General features: G+C 40.7%; 1 protein-coding gene across 2 annotated transcripts in view; it reads right to left on the bottom strand.

Moving 5' to 3' along the window:
• Nucleotides 1–16858, bottom strand: part of PTPN11 (protein tyrosine phosphatase non-receptor type 11) — a 43253-nt gene that overhangs the window by 5090 nt on the left and 21305 nt on the right. Inside the window, exons 7-15 of one of the 2 annotated variants that reach the window (XM_050924417.1) lie at nucleotides 13706–13802; nucleotides 13098–13177; nucleotides 12810–12968; nucleotides 9122–9253; nucleotides 7601–7755; nucleotides 7359–7426; nucleotides 6319–6470; nucleotides 2756–2868; nucleotides 1232–1339 (exon numbers count right to left, since the gene is read on the bottom strand). In XM_050924417.1, the coding sequence (XP_050780374.1) occupies nucleotides 1261–1339; nucleotides 2756–2868; nucleotides 6319–6470; nucleotides 7359–7426; nucleotides 7601–7755; nucleotides 9122–9253; nucleotides 12810–12968; nucleotides 13098–13177; nucleotides 13706–13802 (1035 nt within the window). In that variant the 3' untranslated portion in view covers nucleotides 1232–1260. The remainder of the gene's footprint in view (nucleotides 1–1231; nucleotides 1340–2755; nucleotides 2869–6318; nucleotides 6471–7358; nucleotides 7427–7600; nucleotides 7756–9121; nucleotides 9254–12809; nucleotides 12969–13097; nucleotides 13178–13705; nucleotides 13803–16858) is intronic. The other variant, XM_050924418.1, reaches the window with a different exon arrangement.

Raw genomic sequence — 16858 nt, 5'->3', positions numbered from 1 at the left:
TGTACTATTCCCTGGTTGTAAGGACTACTAATTACGGAGCTATTGAAATGTAGACTCCAAAACAGGATACCCTGCAAAAACCCATCAAACAGATCATCAGACCATGACTTATTTAACAAATGCCAAGTTTATGGACCACTTTCCAACTCTGATACGGGTTACAGTCTATTGGGTCAGGGTGGGTGCTGTGTCCTGTATATGCCATAATGGCTCTGATTGATTGTAATGACTCTATCTGTCATACAAAGGCCTACATAAATCGCATGCTTGCAGATCCCTGGCCCAGTCACCTCTCTGAAGCAGAGATGTTCTATCACATAAGCATATTAAACCCATATGCTAAAATCTTGTACAAAGTTTTAATTTAACAAAGTTTTAAAGTTCAGTTATTCTCTGAAAGGGGTCTCCATGTACAAATGCCATCACGGACCCCCATATTTATTTTATCACTGACTTCCAGAACAAACTGGCCCAGTTTACAAGTCCAAAATTATTCCGTGTAATACAAAAGTGGCTGGTGCTGCAGATCTCCCTGAGATCTGAAAGTTTATCTGATTCTTGCTTGCCTCTTACATCTGTGCCAAAAATAGAGATTCTAGCCAGAGGCAGAACAGCATCCACACCACCCTCCCCTACTGTATCAGCTCAGCAATGCTAACATGAGCATAAAATATATTTGGTCAATAGTTCAAAATGAGAGGGTTTTTAATCACTTACAGCACAATCCAGCAACGCTCACTAATACTCACAGACTCAAAGAGCGCCACCATCTCAATTCTGGAATGTATTTAATCCAAGAATCTTTGCTACAGTGTGAGTTGGTTTAGCAGTTAAAGTTTCAGTCAGATCCTGCAACCCTTGCGATGTGCAATAACCAAAACCAATTTTAACTTACAATGGGAGTCTGCCTTCAAACTTTATAAGCAAGATGGAGTATTAGTTCTGATCTCTAGTCTTTGCTCTGAATGGCCTGACTTCTGTGTGTTGGAATTGGAACTCTTTCCATTAAGATCTGGCTCTGCTGAGTCCAAAATATTACCCTCCTCAATTGGTAAATCAAGCTGCTGTGAAAATGATGTTGAATATTTTAGCTGCTAAACCAACTGACACTATGGCAAAGATTCTTGGCTTATATACATTTCATGATCAAACTGTGATTATGTTAAAACACGCCATGGTGCAATAAAAAAAGCTTTAGGCTAGATCATACTAGAATTTCTAATGTACGTACCTTCCTTTGCATGGAAGTTTCTGTACATCTCATCTGAAGCTTTTCTGCTGCTGCTGCTGCTGCATCAACCCCACGTTTTCATATACTCTAGCACTATCTTCTCTCATTCTAAAATGACAGATTTTTATAGGGGGGAAAAAGTCAGGTTTACTAGAAAATAAATACATATCACATAATTCAATTAAGTTAGCTAACAACTTGCTCAATTCGCTTCAAAACACAGAGCATCTGGATTCAGAATACTGGTGATTTCTGCATGACCCAGTCAATGGGGCAGATTCTGAGACAACTCCACCCCATGCAAGCATTGAAGTTGCCCACTTTAACATCGTTACAGTTGTACAGAGTTATGTCAGCACAAAACCTGGGACAGGATGAAGGCAAGATTACAATAGGGTAATCTTACTGCAATTCTAGTCATCGAGGAGGTTAACAAGAAAACCCAACATGGTAGGGAAACAGAATGGCAAAGTATTAACAGATTTTCCTCCACCTTTCCAGACAACTTTCTGAGAATCAGGGGCCTTTTTCTTCACCACTGCATCCCCAAGTATGGAGGTATTAACCTCAGTGTCCTGGCTAAATTCTAACCTACATTCTTTCAACCTACATTTCCCCTATGCTCAGATACCATAGTAATTGTCACCGTAGAAATACAGAAAACAGAAAGATCATTTCAACGGGGTATGGAATTCTTTACTTCCTGTACTAAACTATTGTTAGGCAATGCTAATGCATGCTTGCTAAATAGTTCCTCTATTCATTGGTGGCTGCAGGGACCCATGTATAATTTGTGCTCTATGAAGAGAGCAACCAGTATATTTTTCATATCTAAGTGCTTCACACCCAAGATAACCTTTTCATATGTTTTAACGCTGGGATTCTCAAAATTTTTCTTTCTGAGCCACTTCCCTCCCCCAACATGCTGTAAAATCTCCACAGCCCACCTGTGCCACAACAACTAGTTTTCTAGATATAAAAGCCAGGGCCGGCATTGTGGGGTAGCACGCAGGGCAACTGACTGGGGCCCCATGCCACAGGAGTCCCCATGAAGCTAAGCTGCTCAGGCTTTGGCTTCAGCCCCAGGTGCCAGGGCTCTGGCCCCAGGCTTCAGCACCATGTGGTGGGACTTCGACTTTCTACCCTGGGCACCAGCAAGTCTAACACTAGCCCTTCTTGGCAGACCCTCTGAAACCTGCTCACGGTCCCCCAGAGGGTCCTGAACCCCTGGTTGAGAACCACTGTTTATCACCAAGGCCCCATTTATGTCAAATGAAAAAAATCTGTGCAGGATTGTAAAATTCCATGTGTGGGGACACCAGAAAAAAATTAATAAAGGACCCTCAAGTGAAAGTGAGTAGAGAAGGAGAGCAAGAGTTTGCTCAGGAAATTCCTCTTTGTTACATGATTAGAAATAAACTTTTATGAGGAAAACAGTCCACAATTAGACTCTCTATTGCCGGATCTGCTTGAATTCACAGGCATTTCGGAACTCACTTGTTACTTTGAGAAACTGCTACTTACTCTGGACAGGCTGGGGTCGGAGTACATGGTGGAAGTGGGCTCTGATCCCCACTTGTCTGGTCCGATAAAGAATATTTAATATTTGTGTATTCATGCCCTTTCCTCTTACTCTTCTGAAAAAAGGGAACACAAAAATTAAACAGGCTTAGAATTGTCAATAAAAACAGAAACCTACATTTTTAGAAGATAATAGAAATAAAGTTCGAGAAATTAAATATAAATTAGCCAAACGTACTTTTTTTTTCCCCCTCCAGAAAAGAGGTTTTTTATTTTATATAAAAAAGTTAAAGCATGAAAGGTTTCACTTCTGTAACTACAACATGCAATCTGGATATTCCGAGAAGTAGAGGTTATCTTTAACTACTGGAAGCTTTTGGTAAAAATCTTCACAGAATACTCGGTCCCTGCACGCCCATCCCCAGTCTCAAACCAGACGTGCCAACTTTGTGAGTTCACACACGTGAACATGAATGTATTTTCTTTATCCAAACCTGGTAAAAAGATCCACCCTTCACTGTACAGTACACAGTGTCAGCCAGTGGGTCTCTTGGGCAAATGGGCATCATTATCCAGTTTAGGATAGACATTAATAGCTAAATATACACCAAAGTCAAGGTTTAAACGGTCAAATACGAGTGCAAGCCCCACTCCAAACATTTTCCAAGGTGTATTCTTGAAGTGCTCAGACCAGCAGCACCTAATGATCCAGTCAATCCTATGATTGAGTTTTTCAAAGCACCTTAGGAGACTAGGGGAAGGTCTACACTGAAAAATTACATCCTCATAGCTATGTCCCTCAGAAGCGTGAAAAAATCATACCTGAGACACAAAGCTATGCCAACGTAATCCCTGGTGTAGACAGCAATAGGTCGATGGAAGAATTATTCCCTAGGCCTAGCTACCACCTTCGAGTGGATTAACCACAGTGATGGGAGAACCCTTCCCACTGCTGTCGTGAGTGTCTATGCTGACACACTGCAGCATTTGAAATAAAGACATAGTCTTGGATTCCTAATTCCCATTAAGGCAACTTTGAAAATCTCAGCCTATATTGCTATACACAGCTGGCACTAGAAATGGGATGTTCCTACCACCTGACAAATCACTTTGCAGGGACCCTACTCAAAAACAATTATTTTGTTGCTGTAACCTTTCAAAAATCAGATTTAAGGGGAATAAAGGTTCAGACCCTGCCCAAATTTAGAATCTGTGAGGTACATACTTCTCACCTGGACACAGCTAGTAAAGGCCAATTTTCTGCTGCAGCCTAAAATTGGATTTTGAATTCTTCTAACTATGCGATAAATGCCAATTCAACCGGCAGGCATATCTTAAGTGTAAAAGCAGCAGAGAAAGAGAATTAAAGTCAGCTCTGTTCTTTGAGCTGACTAAACTAGGGAAAACAAACCATGAAGACATAAATCTAAGGCTTTTCTTCCTCTGACTTCGCTAATTCATTATAATTATCCCTACTATTCAGTTAATTATTGCTGCCGCATTTCCATTATTCCTAATTAGAAATAATTATTCAAGTTACTTCAGTGTTACAAAAAAAAATAAAAAGTTATTGCTTTCAAGACGAAAATTAACCAAACAAGTTTACTTTGTAGTTTTCATACATACGGAAGAGACAGGCAGTATTTCACACACTACTAGATTACATGAAGACTCCAGAGGTTCTCAATGCCAAGAGGAAACGGGGAATATTTCTAGAGTAGAGCTGGGCAAACGACTCAACACATTTTCTAAATTAGGGCAAGAATATGATACTAAATTTGCTTCACCCATCAGCTTTTCTTTCCACAACTATTTTTTTGGGAGGGGGAGTTGTTCCACTGGTAGAAAGGATGACAGAAACAGTAAATTTCACCCCCCAAATAAACTGCAAATTGGGGACTGAAGACACTCAGCTGCTTCCTTCATTCTAATGATGCTCTCAACCCATTACCATCCATTTTTGTTCCTCTCTCTCACTACACATATGGCACCACATCAGGTCATCACAAGGATCACATTAGCTTCCTACAAGAGCTTCAAAGGGCTTTTTAGTCCAAAATTAGAAGCACTATTACTGTACTAGAGTAAAGAAAAGTTTAGAATCCAGTTTAAGTCTCGTTACCGTTTTAGCATAGTAATATGTTTTACATGACTACAGATTTAATCTGACCATCACAGGAGAGAGAGATTCCTCTGTTCTAGCATTAGACGCTATTGTAACAGTATTAGTTCCATTTATATTGGAAAAACTAGACTGGAACTAAAAACAAACGTCAAGAGACAGTAGAGGCAATTTTGTGACGGGTTGCAACTGAATTGAACAATATATAATATTTGAGGGTAAGAGCTTTGCAGAGAACTCCATGCATTTTCAAACTTCACGGAGCTTTAAGGCAAGGTATGACATACAGTCATAAAAGAAAAATGTCTGCAGCGCCTGAGAACTCCTGTTCTGCAGGTGGTGGTGATTAGGTGGGTAACAGATGGTGTGAATGGTCTTGGAAGAGAGAGAAAGATCAGTAGCTTTAGCTATATAATTGTTGCAGCAGTATGGAGAACTGTAGAGGAGAACAGCCCCTGCTGTTCCAGACAAGGCTAAGAATCCAGGGTGGCAGTCATTTAGGGTAAGGATTGAAAGAATGAAAGCGCCAATGAAGAAAAGGACAGAAAAAGAACCACCCTTTCTCCATCACAACACAATACAAACAATCTGCAAAGGCATTTTGGGGCTGCTGGTGCTTTCCAGAGCAAGGAATACCTCCATGCTTCCACTTCAGCTAATCCTGAGCTCACCAACGCTCATTCTAATGCAGTCCCTCTGCCTTGTTACGAGGGTCTCTGCTCCAAATGCTCTCTCTTCCTTGGCTATTACGCTGCAATAACACTGGCTCCACTGTTTAAAAGGATTTCTTTCCAAAGACTTAGTCTAAGTCCAGCATAATCACCTTTTAATCATTAAACGCTTAAAATGTTCAACTTCCAAAACAGGTGTTGCCGTGACTGCTGATCAAATACAATTACTACACTTCAAACAGAGATTTAATGGAGAGACTTGAAATAACTCTTGAAATCCATGTTATGCACAATGAAGCATAAGGGAGTCTTCTTTATTAAGACTGAGAGTCTTACTTCTCATTCCTTCCACATCCTAACCTGATCAGTGAAGTTAATGGGAGTTCTGAGTGCACTAGGAATGCAGGACTGGGCCTCAGACGTTGTTGCACCTTCCATGAAAATACCGTAGGTAGGAATGGCGATGGGAGGAATCTTCTCCCCCTCCTAGATGGCTGAAAAACTACCAATAAATGATCTTACTACTTTAGAATTATCTAAATCCTTCAGTTTCAGTAAGTCTTTTAAGATAGTGACTTGAAATAGATAGTAAAGCTCTATGAACCAATAGTGTAATGGAACAAGCCTTTTCATGATGTATACAATCAACATACAGTAGATATGCCTCAAATAGTCAGACAGCAACAGGGCAATTCTGCTCATTCTCATCACCGCAGCAAGCGCCTAATCAGCATCACTGCACAAAGACCATGGTAGGTTTGGGACTAACATACCTGCTCCTCTTCAATTCTACGCTGTAGTGTTTCAATGTAGTGCTGTACTGCCATGTAAATAAATCTGTACTGTGCTTCTGTTTGAACCATCCCTGACCGCTGCGATCTCACCATCTGAATGGTCTTTGGAACATCAATATCACAATCCACGCCTAGAAGAGACCACTAGTGTTAGTGCAGCAGTGCAATATATGCTTTTTTTTTTTTTTTTTTTTGAGGCTGTCAACTCTTTGGGACAGAGACTCTGTTTTCCTTTGTGAATATAAAACACATAGCACATTTGGGTGCTACTGTAATTATGATTTGGTGTGGAAACCTGAGCTGGAGACTCTTGCTTAGCCATTTGTACATAAACTTGCAGTACTGTAAAGATGAGATGCCAAGCTGTTCTGGAGGACAAAAGAACCATCACTTTGCATTACCCTAACAGACTTCAAATGAAGTCACATCCAGTCATCAACCGAAAATGTTCATCATAATACAGAGGCACCAAGGTAGATACTTGAAACTTAAAACAAAGAAAAAAAAAATTCCACCTGACCATAGCTGAGAAAGGAGACACGTGATGAGCAGTCTTCTGATCAGGAAAGACTTTATACCAGTCTAGTGTTAACTTCATGTTGAGTTATACAAAAGATAGTAACATGGCATTGTCTGTCCACTATAATTTAGAGGACCTCACAACTTGTCCTTGCAAATAGGAAACCAAGATTATTAAAATGCTTTGGACAGCAAAGATGGCAAATGGTAGATACAAATGGATAGTCATAGAATAAAGGTGTTGGCAAAAAGCAGGTATGCTAGCAAAAAATATGGAATTTACAAAATCACTGTAGGTGAGATGCAAAATCCTCATTCCGGGCTTTGGCCCTATGATTCCCTTTGAAGTCAATGGGAGCACATCTTAAAGGATGTGATTTCTGCCAGGCACAAACATACACTTTGCAACTTCTTCCTGATCTTCAGCAATTGTCTCCTTCTCACAGATCACATAATGGCACTTTTACAGCACTTGTGAAGAAACTAAACTGGGGACCTACCTTTTTCTCGGATTATGTCAATAAGAATATCAATCACAATAAAAGTTCCTGTTCGTCCAATCCCAGCACTGTCAAAAAAAAATAATAATAATAATAATAAGGAAGTAATTATGGTTTCTGTTCTGAATAGGCAATAAAGTCAGAGTAATAAGTGTCCAATATAAAGATGTACTGGACTTCCAGGCAGTATTATCAAGCAGCAGCTTATTGCAGAAGCTAGGAGATAAGTTGCATTATTGTACCTGCAATGCACCACAACAGGTCCTGAATCAGCAATGCTTTCTTGCTTATGGTGGACTTCCTCTAAAAAGTCCAGGACACCACCAGGATCACTGGGTACTCCATGATCGGGCCAGGTTCTGAAGTGATATTGCCAGACTGTTCTCTCAGTGTTCCCCTGAAAGAGAGCCACCAAATAATTAAATATATCCAGAGAAACCTATCAAAAACTAAAAAGGCCATGCATTCCTCTTGATTACAGTAACCTTCTCTCTAACCTCCCCAGCACTCACACTGCTCCCTTCCACTCCAAATGAACACAGCCTCCAAGACAGTTCTTCCTGGCCTGGCAATCTGACCATGCCATCTGCTTCCTTGAATCCCTTCATGGCTCCCTGCTTCTCTATTACATCAATCTCTAGCTTCCTGTCCTCACCTTCAGGATGCTGCATGACTCTGTCCCTGACCTAGACCCTAACCTGACTTCAGTGGGACGATCTGCGTGCTTTCCTACTTGCTGAATCAGGGTCTTAGTTTCTTACCATATTGTGCGCTCCTCCCACCGGCACCCACCGATCATGGTCTCACTCTGTGAGTGACGTCAGCCTAAGCAACCGGCTTGTTTGCTTTATCCCTCAGCAGTTTTTGCACCTTTTTCCACACACTTGCCTCCACACAGAATGCTCTGCCTGAACTGGTTTGCCAACCTAATACCCTCCCATCATTCAAACCCCTCCTTCGAGAGTCACTTCTAACACCTTCAAGTAGAGTCAGTTTCCTTTTCATTCATACACAAGTCAAGCATGCCATGCACATGCCTTTGCTGAGTAATCACATACAGTAACCAAGGCTCTCTCCTCCCTCACTGCCACCCCATTGGTATGCTGCTCTTTCTGTCACAGACTAAGCTCTTTAGGGCAGCGACTCTGTGCTATATACACTCACACTTAGCATACTTTTGCGTACTGCAGAATAAATAAGAAAAATAAAACAGTAAAACAATTAAACCTGGCAATATGGCAGTAGTGAATTGCTCTGGTACTGCCGAACAGGGAGGCTCCCACATCAGGAGCAGACTAAAAACAGTCATGACATAGGTACCTTAAGAATGAAGGTGATGCAAGGCACTCAGATACTATAGTGAAGGGACACATGTGAGCACCTAAATAGATTGAAGGATGGTTTGGTTTGCACTTAAGGGCAAGACCACCTTAACTTCAGGTCTCCCAATAAATCTACAGAGACACATTCTCTGCTGAAGTGCTTAAATAATGGCTACAGGAATATGGTAAATAAAGACATTATCCCAAGCTCAAAAGACCAAATTCTTTGACTTAGAACTCGAGCCTCAAAGTGCAGGATAGGGACTTAATTTATTAAAACTAAAAGCCTATTCCTGGACTCTCTCTTTTGTGGTCAATAGAAGGTTTAGTCCTTTCAGCAATTATTTTTGCAGCCTAAATTAAAAGATGAATATTTGTTAGAAAAACTCTAAAAGGACTAACCAAAAAAGAGGAAAAAAGAAAAGCTACTGACATACTTACCTGACCAACTTTAGAAAGTTTCAGTTCTCTTAGCGTATAGTCATGAGCTGCACTTTCCTTAACATTCCTAACACGCATAACCCCATATTCCTTTAATGCATATTCATCAGGCCAGTATTTGACACACTTACTCTGGAAGACAGAAGAAAAAAAAAAGCAATTACTATCTGATTTCATGGTCTATATAAATACCCAGTTCACACAGTCACTAGCATGTAGCAGATTGGCTAAGACTAGCTTAATAGGCAAAGCTAGGTTTGCCTGTCTTACCCAATGTCCAGTCAAGCTGGATATTTCTTTTTCCTGTGCAAGATGAGGGAGAAAAGAGAATGTAAGGAAGCTCAGAGGATCCAAGACAATAAGGATAAATTGGGGGAGGGGAATTTGCTTTCCAGCAGCATTCCTGATGTTGTTAGCTTCAGTAGATTACAAAAAAAAAACAAAACAAAACACCCACATCACAGTGACAGCGAAGAGGAAAGCCTAGAAGCATATGACACACTCACCTCAGAAGTAGTTTTAATACATAGAGAACTTCAAGACGAATGCATTAACCACACAAGTAGCTCTAAAACCTAATATTTAAAGCTATAAATATTAGTCAAAGAAACTGGTCATTTTTAGTACAGAAGCATCTTGTAAGAAATTTGCCCTTTGCCTCATCTAGAAATCAGAGCACATGGGCTCTTCAGGTCATCCATCCAGCAATGAGGAATTGTTCTCCATGTGGTGCAGAACGCTGTCTCTGTTGCTATTTAAGCCTGGTTCAGAGTGCTCCACTTCCGTTGGAAGACTTCTATAGTGTGTGATGATGTATTCTGTATAACAAGGGACAAGTCCTCCAGAACCAAGTGAAAACAGTAAAAGGGAATAGCTAGATACAATGATTCTTGAGAACCTCAGAATGCAAGCCTAGTCCATGTACTGTAAGGATGAACAATCTGTAGTAGATATAGGGACAGATTTTCTAGCAATATCAAATGCAGATCACCCACAGACTACTGGAGGGAACAAGTTCCCCATAAATGTGCATCTGAAGGTCAATAATTTCACTGCCAAAACTCAACAGCAGATAGAAAATATAACAGCGGAAAGGATCTTGCTGCCAACATGAGAAGATATTTTGCTAGATGAGGGATGTATGCATACTCATTTGCCAGGATGCTTTGGATCTAAGCTTCTGTTTGTTTGTATTTTCTGCAAAAAGCACAAGCTGCACTGAAACCCACATCTTGTATTTAAGTAGACAGAGATAACAATTTGCAGTTTTAATGCATGATATTGAACAAGGAAGCATCTGTTGGCATAAAGAGTCTCAACAGTAATGTGTAATATTAAGAGTCATCAGTATGGGAATGGGGACGCATTGTACACCAGCTCAGTGGATCCCTTCCAAGACTGCATTATTTTAATTTGAGAGAGACAAGATGGAGACAATTATTGAAAGAGAGAGAGAATTATTTTAATTTGTAATGATGTACTTTAGTTCGCTTTGCCTACTGCATATTTTGCAGTCTGAAGAGTCCTAGATAGATCTGAGACAGTTTCAGGATCTCCTACTGCCTGAAGCAAACTGTTCCTAAAGTCATCCTCTCTGGGAAAGATGCTTCCCTCTACCTCCTGCAGATCAAAAAGCACCTTGGCCTGGGGTGTAAAAGCTTTCATATCCAACCAGGCCAGCAATCAGTGCCTACTGAAGAGAAAAGGCTGAAGTGTATCTCAAAAACACTTGGCACATGCTGCAGTACTTTGCAATGATTCAGTAATCGGAGTGTTAAAGGGCTATGTCATTAGTGTGGAGAGCAGACCGGCACAATTTACAGAGAAGTGCCAAGAAACTTGGGGAATGTGCAGCAGAAGTGTTGACTTGTGGAACAAGGAGTGAAGCCTCTGCAAAACAGCTATTGCTAGCGCATCAGCCACATCTAGCAATCCTTTACGAAAAGCATAAATCAAAAACTGAAAGTCAAGATGAGCCTGGCCCACTTTATCAAACATCACAGAAGTTATAGGATCCTGAGGGTGCTCTGAAGCATGACTCCTTTGAAATCACCCAAAATCTCTTCATTTTGTTCCAGGAGTGAGGAAGCCGAAGCACAGCTCCTTCCAATGAGCCAGCTGGTCTTTCTTCACTGCACTGTGAACAGAGGGAACCTGTCACACATCATCAAGCCAGCCAGGGAGAGGTCTCGGTTTGGTTCTGTTTGTTTTTTCTTTTTTCATTAAAGGCAGGCAGGATTTTAACAACTCAGAAGTCAAAGCTAATTGCTAACCCACCGTCCTGCTGATGGCAGGCTGGAGACTTTAAGGCGGGAGGAAATGCCAACAAAAGCTACAAATATCCAACTTCTATACTAAGTTTATTAAAATTCATCATTACATATGGTTAAGCAAAGGAAAAAACATTGTCAATTATTTGTTCTTACTCCGCCTTCTTCCAGGCCCTCATCATACTGACTGGAAGGATATTTTCTTTTTACTGAAGACATGATGTGTAAGATTCAAACACGAAGTATTATATTCACAGAGAACAAGTACAGACCATCAGCAAAAGTGTTTGCAAAAATCCAACGCAAAGGACTCCTGAGAGAGAAAACCAAGCAATGGAGTACTATTGTTGCCCCTCTGTCAAGATTTGTGAGCCATTTCTCTTTCTTCTGTTTCGCCTCATCGACACACTCACCCGACAAGTTTAGGATCCAGAAACAGAGTAACAGCCCCAGATTGCAGGAGGGGGAACAAACGAGATCTCTCTGCATTTCAAGAAACAAGACAAGGTTCTGGGATACATAACTGTAAAAGTTCTCTCTTTCAAAGTAATAAACATGCTGGTATTGCCAGAGCAGTTCACTAGAGACTCACAGGTCACTAGGGTTGAGTGAGTACCTGTGCTCATGCAGAACATGGCTCGAGACTGCATTTGGAGGCAGACAACAGGATGTTAGAAATAGAAGTCCTAAATCACTCCTGCTTCAGGGAGTCTCATCTGGATGCAGTTACAATCCAAATGACTAGCTCATTGTACAAGCCCAAAGAGTTTTATCAAAACCAAGTCTGGAAAGTAGCGAAAATAAAGGAAGAAAGAAGAGAAACACATTCTGGTAGTCTCATAAATGCTACTCAGGCTAGCATGAATGCATGGCAGAAAATTTCACTTAACACTGTCGAAATTTCTAGTTAATGACTGGTGCACGCCAATAAGTTTATTTTCATAGTAATAACTGCCTTCTCCCCTCCCCCCAACCTACAAATAGAATCCACAAAGGCTTTGCAACTAATAGAGTTTGGGCTTGATACCAATAAAACAGCAATATTTTAGTTTCAAGCACACGGCATTAACTCCCTTAAAGTGTAGTGTGCCAGCCTGGCTGCACTAGTTCCTTCACTGTTCCCCCCAAGTAATTTTGCAGTAAGTAAATTCATGTAAGACCGCTGTAACTTAGTCAGCCTTTATTAAACAAGAGCCTGATCCTGTGAGATGAGTGTGCCCTTGATTCCAATCGCTATCAGTGAGAGGAGAAGGCACTCTGCATCTTGCAGATCAGGGCCCGCGTCTCCAATGGGAGTTGTGGCTGACTTACAAGCTTAAAATTGGTGATATTGTGCAATGTGACTGAAGTCTGGTTAGTCCTTACTTGTGTTGAAACTTAATGACTTTTACTGGGGCCCGCCTGAGGTTCCAATTTACCTTTCCTCTTTCGACTTCTTTTGTTGTCATAACGATAACACGAGAGTTCTCCTGGAATACCATTCTCCAGAAGTCATTCACTGTATTCTGTAGGCAGCCTTGAGTAGCAATGTAACTTTTTTTTGGCTTTGAATTGTTGCACTTAGTTTCAAATTCAGGCTAGAAGTCAAAACAAATATCAATGACTGATGTGATTGTAAAATGACTTTAATTTGTTTTTAGGAGGGAATACAATGGCAAGCATGCTCTGTGCCAGTGACAGATTGAAGGAGGCAATAACACACTTACCATAATAATATTAGCATTGATATAATCTGAAACTGGCTCATTTGGATCTCCGTCATGTAGAACAACTCTGGTATGATCAACTAGAGGAAGGTAAGTAAACAGCATGTTAAACTGCTGCATTCTGTGACTGCTAACTAGCCAACTTGTAATTGGTTCCTTAGTACCAAACAAACTACATGAAGGTCAAGTTTCGCATGTACTTGACTACTTACCATTTCTAATAGCTAAGAAAATGGCCAGATGACTCAACCTTTCCTCTCTCCCTGCTCCCTAGGACAATTGCAAATTTCCGAAGAAATTAAAATCAAACATCAAGTTGTTTGTGTTTTCTTATTTAGTCAGTGCTTCATATTTGCAATTAATCTGAATATGAGATATATAAAATGTATATATTATTATTCTATCCTGTACCCCTACAGCACAAATTAATCCTCTTAAACTGACTGAGCACTAGTGCTGACCATTAAGCAATAATCTAGCTTGTTGGTGTTTTAACAGAACAGCACTGTACTACTGGCCAATAATGATTAGCTTCCCAGTGAAAGGATCCGCGAGTGTACCAGCCCAATGCTAACAGCGAAACAAGAAAAAAAGTGAATGCTACTTACAAGGTAAAATGTTTTTGTATCTGTTTTTGTTTTTGCTTTCTTGCCGTTGACCCTCTTTACGACTATACAGAAGTTTGCATTCTTGCTGTTGTAAAGTCTAGATGAAAAGGGCACAAACAACTGGCTTTACTAAAACTTGCATCACACTGGGAATGATGATATAGAGCACGCACAGTGGTGGCTCTCAAGAAAAATCTGACATTTGACTACCATACTAGACATCACTAGAAAAATGAAATCTCATGCATCAGCATTCAAGTTGGTTTGATAAGGTTGGTTCAAAGGGTTAAACACATTGAATTGGGAAATTCAAAACTGCAGAGTTATTAGAAATAATATGTGATGACTTTGAAGGCAAAAGCTTATGTGTGGAATCCAAACTTTTGTAAGTCAAGTAACCATTGCATCAGTAAGTTTCCATTTTATTGCTTTGGGGCAGATATCTGCATATACAGGTTGGTCTTTTTTAAATCCAACTTCCTACGGAACTTTATATTCAGAAGCAATATTTGGTTACATAAACCTGGCATAAAATTATTTGTTGGGGTTTTTTTTAAATGCAGGAGTTTGGCAGTGTGAAGGAAACTCAAACAAGCCAACTGCAAAATGAAAGCAAAAGCCTGAACGTGAACACGCTGAACTGTAGGCCAGATCCTCCAAGTGTTAAATCTTCTGGCAAGCATTAAAACAGGATCACCTCAAGTCTAATTCCTAAAATCCACTATTTAGTAGTAACATGTTACAAAGAATTCAGGAATGAAGGGAGTCTGCCCATATGTGGCCATTCAGCATTGAAACAATTAGGTAAAGAGACCTCCCAAAGCATACTCAAAGACTTGGATCATCACATGAAGCAAGAAGCTGGGCTGGGATTTTCCAAGCGGTTTAACCAGAGAATTGCAAATGCTTTTCCAAGTGGTAACTAAGCTTCATAACACACCAGTGACATAGTTATGCCCATTTTTCAGATGGAAAGAACAGGCAGAGAACAATTTAAAGGGCTTGCCCAAAGTCACAGACATTGGCAAAGCCCAGAAAACAATCCAGGAATCTCAACTTAAAGTCCCCAGCTAACACACAGCTAGTTATTGTTTCCTAGGCAGTGACACACACAAGAGTAGGAAACGTGGTCTAGGGGACTGAGCAGAGAAATGGGACCCAAGGAGCACCAAGTTCTAACCCAGTCTCTGATATGGACTCAATGGGGGACACAGAGAAAGTCTTTTAGCATCTCTCTCCATCTTGAGAAGTACAGGGCAAACCCTACTGCCTCAGAGAGAGCTGAGAGTACCAATCAATGTTCACACTGCTTTGAAGGGGAAGAGCCAATACAATTAAAGCAACCAAAAGAGACCCCACTCCCTCAATGACGTGAAAAAGGAATGGAGTATTTTGCCCAGATGATACTAGATTTTTGCTAGAGTAGCTGCCTACATTAAGAAGGAAATTAAACAGGGTGGATTAAGGAGTGGAGGTCCTCAAGGAGAAAGGGTGAGGATGAGGAGAAGAAAAGAAGCCAAGCAGAGTTTCTGCCAAGTAGGTATGAAGAACAGAGCCACAGATCATTGGGGGTTGGTCTGAACCCACCTTGTAAGATTTAAACTAAACATAATATATAAGATACTTGCTTATATTTCTCCCAGCTGCTGAGTTCAAGGGAGGAGAGAAAGTCTGCTTAGCAGCCTAGTACTACTTTTAATGCTGCTAATAATTAACTATTAGATAGACAAAGTGGGCGACATATTTTTTATTGGATCAACTTCCATTGGTGAAAAGACAAGCTTTCGAGCTACACAGAACTCTTCTTCAGATATTACCTCACCCACCTTGTCCCTCCAATATCCTGAGACCAACACAGCGACAACCACACTGCAAACAATTAACTTTGGTACCCATTTGAGCACTCTATAAAGACAGTGTGACACTTTGTGGTCGGGACTTCTCTACCTGAACTGGATTCCTTTGGGCCTTATTTGGCTTTCTTCCTCCAGTTCCGGCACTACCCGTACGGAGCAATATTGCTGGGAAGTCCCGGACACAAGCTACCAGAGATTATATTGCGTTGCCACAACTTAAGCTTTCAAGAAGAGGAGTGGATTCTTGGAAGCAACAGCCAGGCAAATTCTAAATAACGAGGAAAGACTGGGAGTCAGTGTTAAGAGAAAAGCTAACAAAGACCCTCTATAAGCAAATCTAGATGAAAACCGGAAGGTGATAACAAGGAGAAACATCCTGAAAATAAAGGATATTACAGTCTTGTTACAAACCATTCTCTCATCTTAATGCATGCCACACTAGAATAAAAATAATCAAGGCAGACATGTGCTACAATAGGACCAGAGAGCAAAATTAGCACACAGAGCAGTAACAGGACTTACGCTTTTGCATGAAAAGTGCTATATATGCTTAACCTTAAGGAAGCCCTGAGGTATCCCTCTGAAGGGAGGCAAGTATCATTAACCCCTTTTTACAGATGGAAAAATGGTGACATAACTCAAGTGAGCAGAAGGGTGGTCCCGTGGTTACAGTACAAGCCTAGGAGTTGGGAAACCTGGATTCAGCTCCCCACTCCAGCACAAAACTTCTGTGTTATCTTGAACAAGTCACTGAGCCTCTCTGCCCTTCAGTTTCCTCATCTTTAGAATCAAGATAAGATCTCCATAGAGGAGCTGAGAGTCTTAATGTTTGCAAAGTGCCAAGAACAGAAGATGCTGTATTAGTACAAAGTAGTAGCAGTAGTAATCATTTATGGTGCAAAGTTCTACAGAAGGTTCACTTCAGCTGATAACACGTGCCTGGCATACTGCAAGATTTTTCAGGGGCTTGAATAAGCCAATTACATTGAACACCTTGTGTATAATCAGCACTTTGACGCTACCGTAACTGCACATTTTACTGTGTCCATTTTATAATCTGCAAGGAAAGCTTGCCCCCAGGTTCTTTCAGCATGGGATTCAAACGGGAAAGACTACAAACATGTCCTTGCTTCATACAATTCATTATTATTGCTCTATGAATCCCTGAGGAGAGACTCATAAGCAGCACTGACTTGTAGCCAGCCCATTAAAGTTGCACATAGTGCAATAATAAATCTGGTTGCAATAATAAATGAAGGTTCTCAATTCACTATACCATCCAAACACTAAAGTCACC

Source organism: Gopherus flavomarginatus, chromosome 15, assembly GCF_025201925.1.
Source record: "Gopherus flavomarginatus isolate rGopFla2 chromosome 15, rGopFla2.mat.asm, whole genome shotgun sequence".
In the NCBI taxonomy this organism is placed as follows: Eukaryota; Metazoa; Chordata; order Testudines; family Testudinidae; genus Gopherus; species Gopherus flavomarginatus.
Note: the sequence above shows the minus strand (reverse complement) of the source record. Positions and strands in the feature narration are given on the sequence as shown.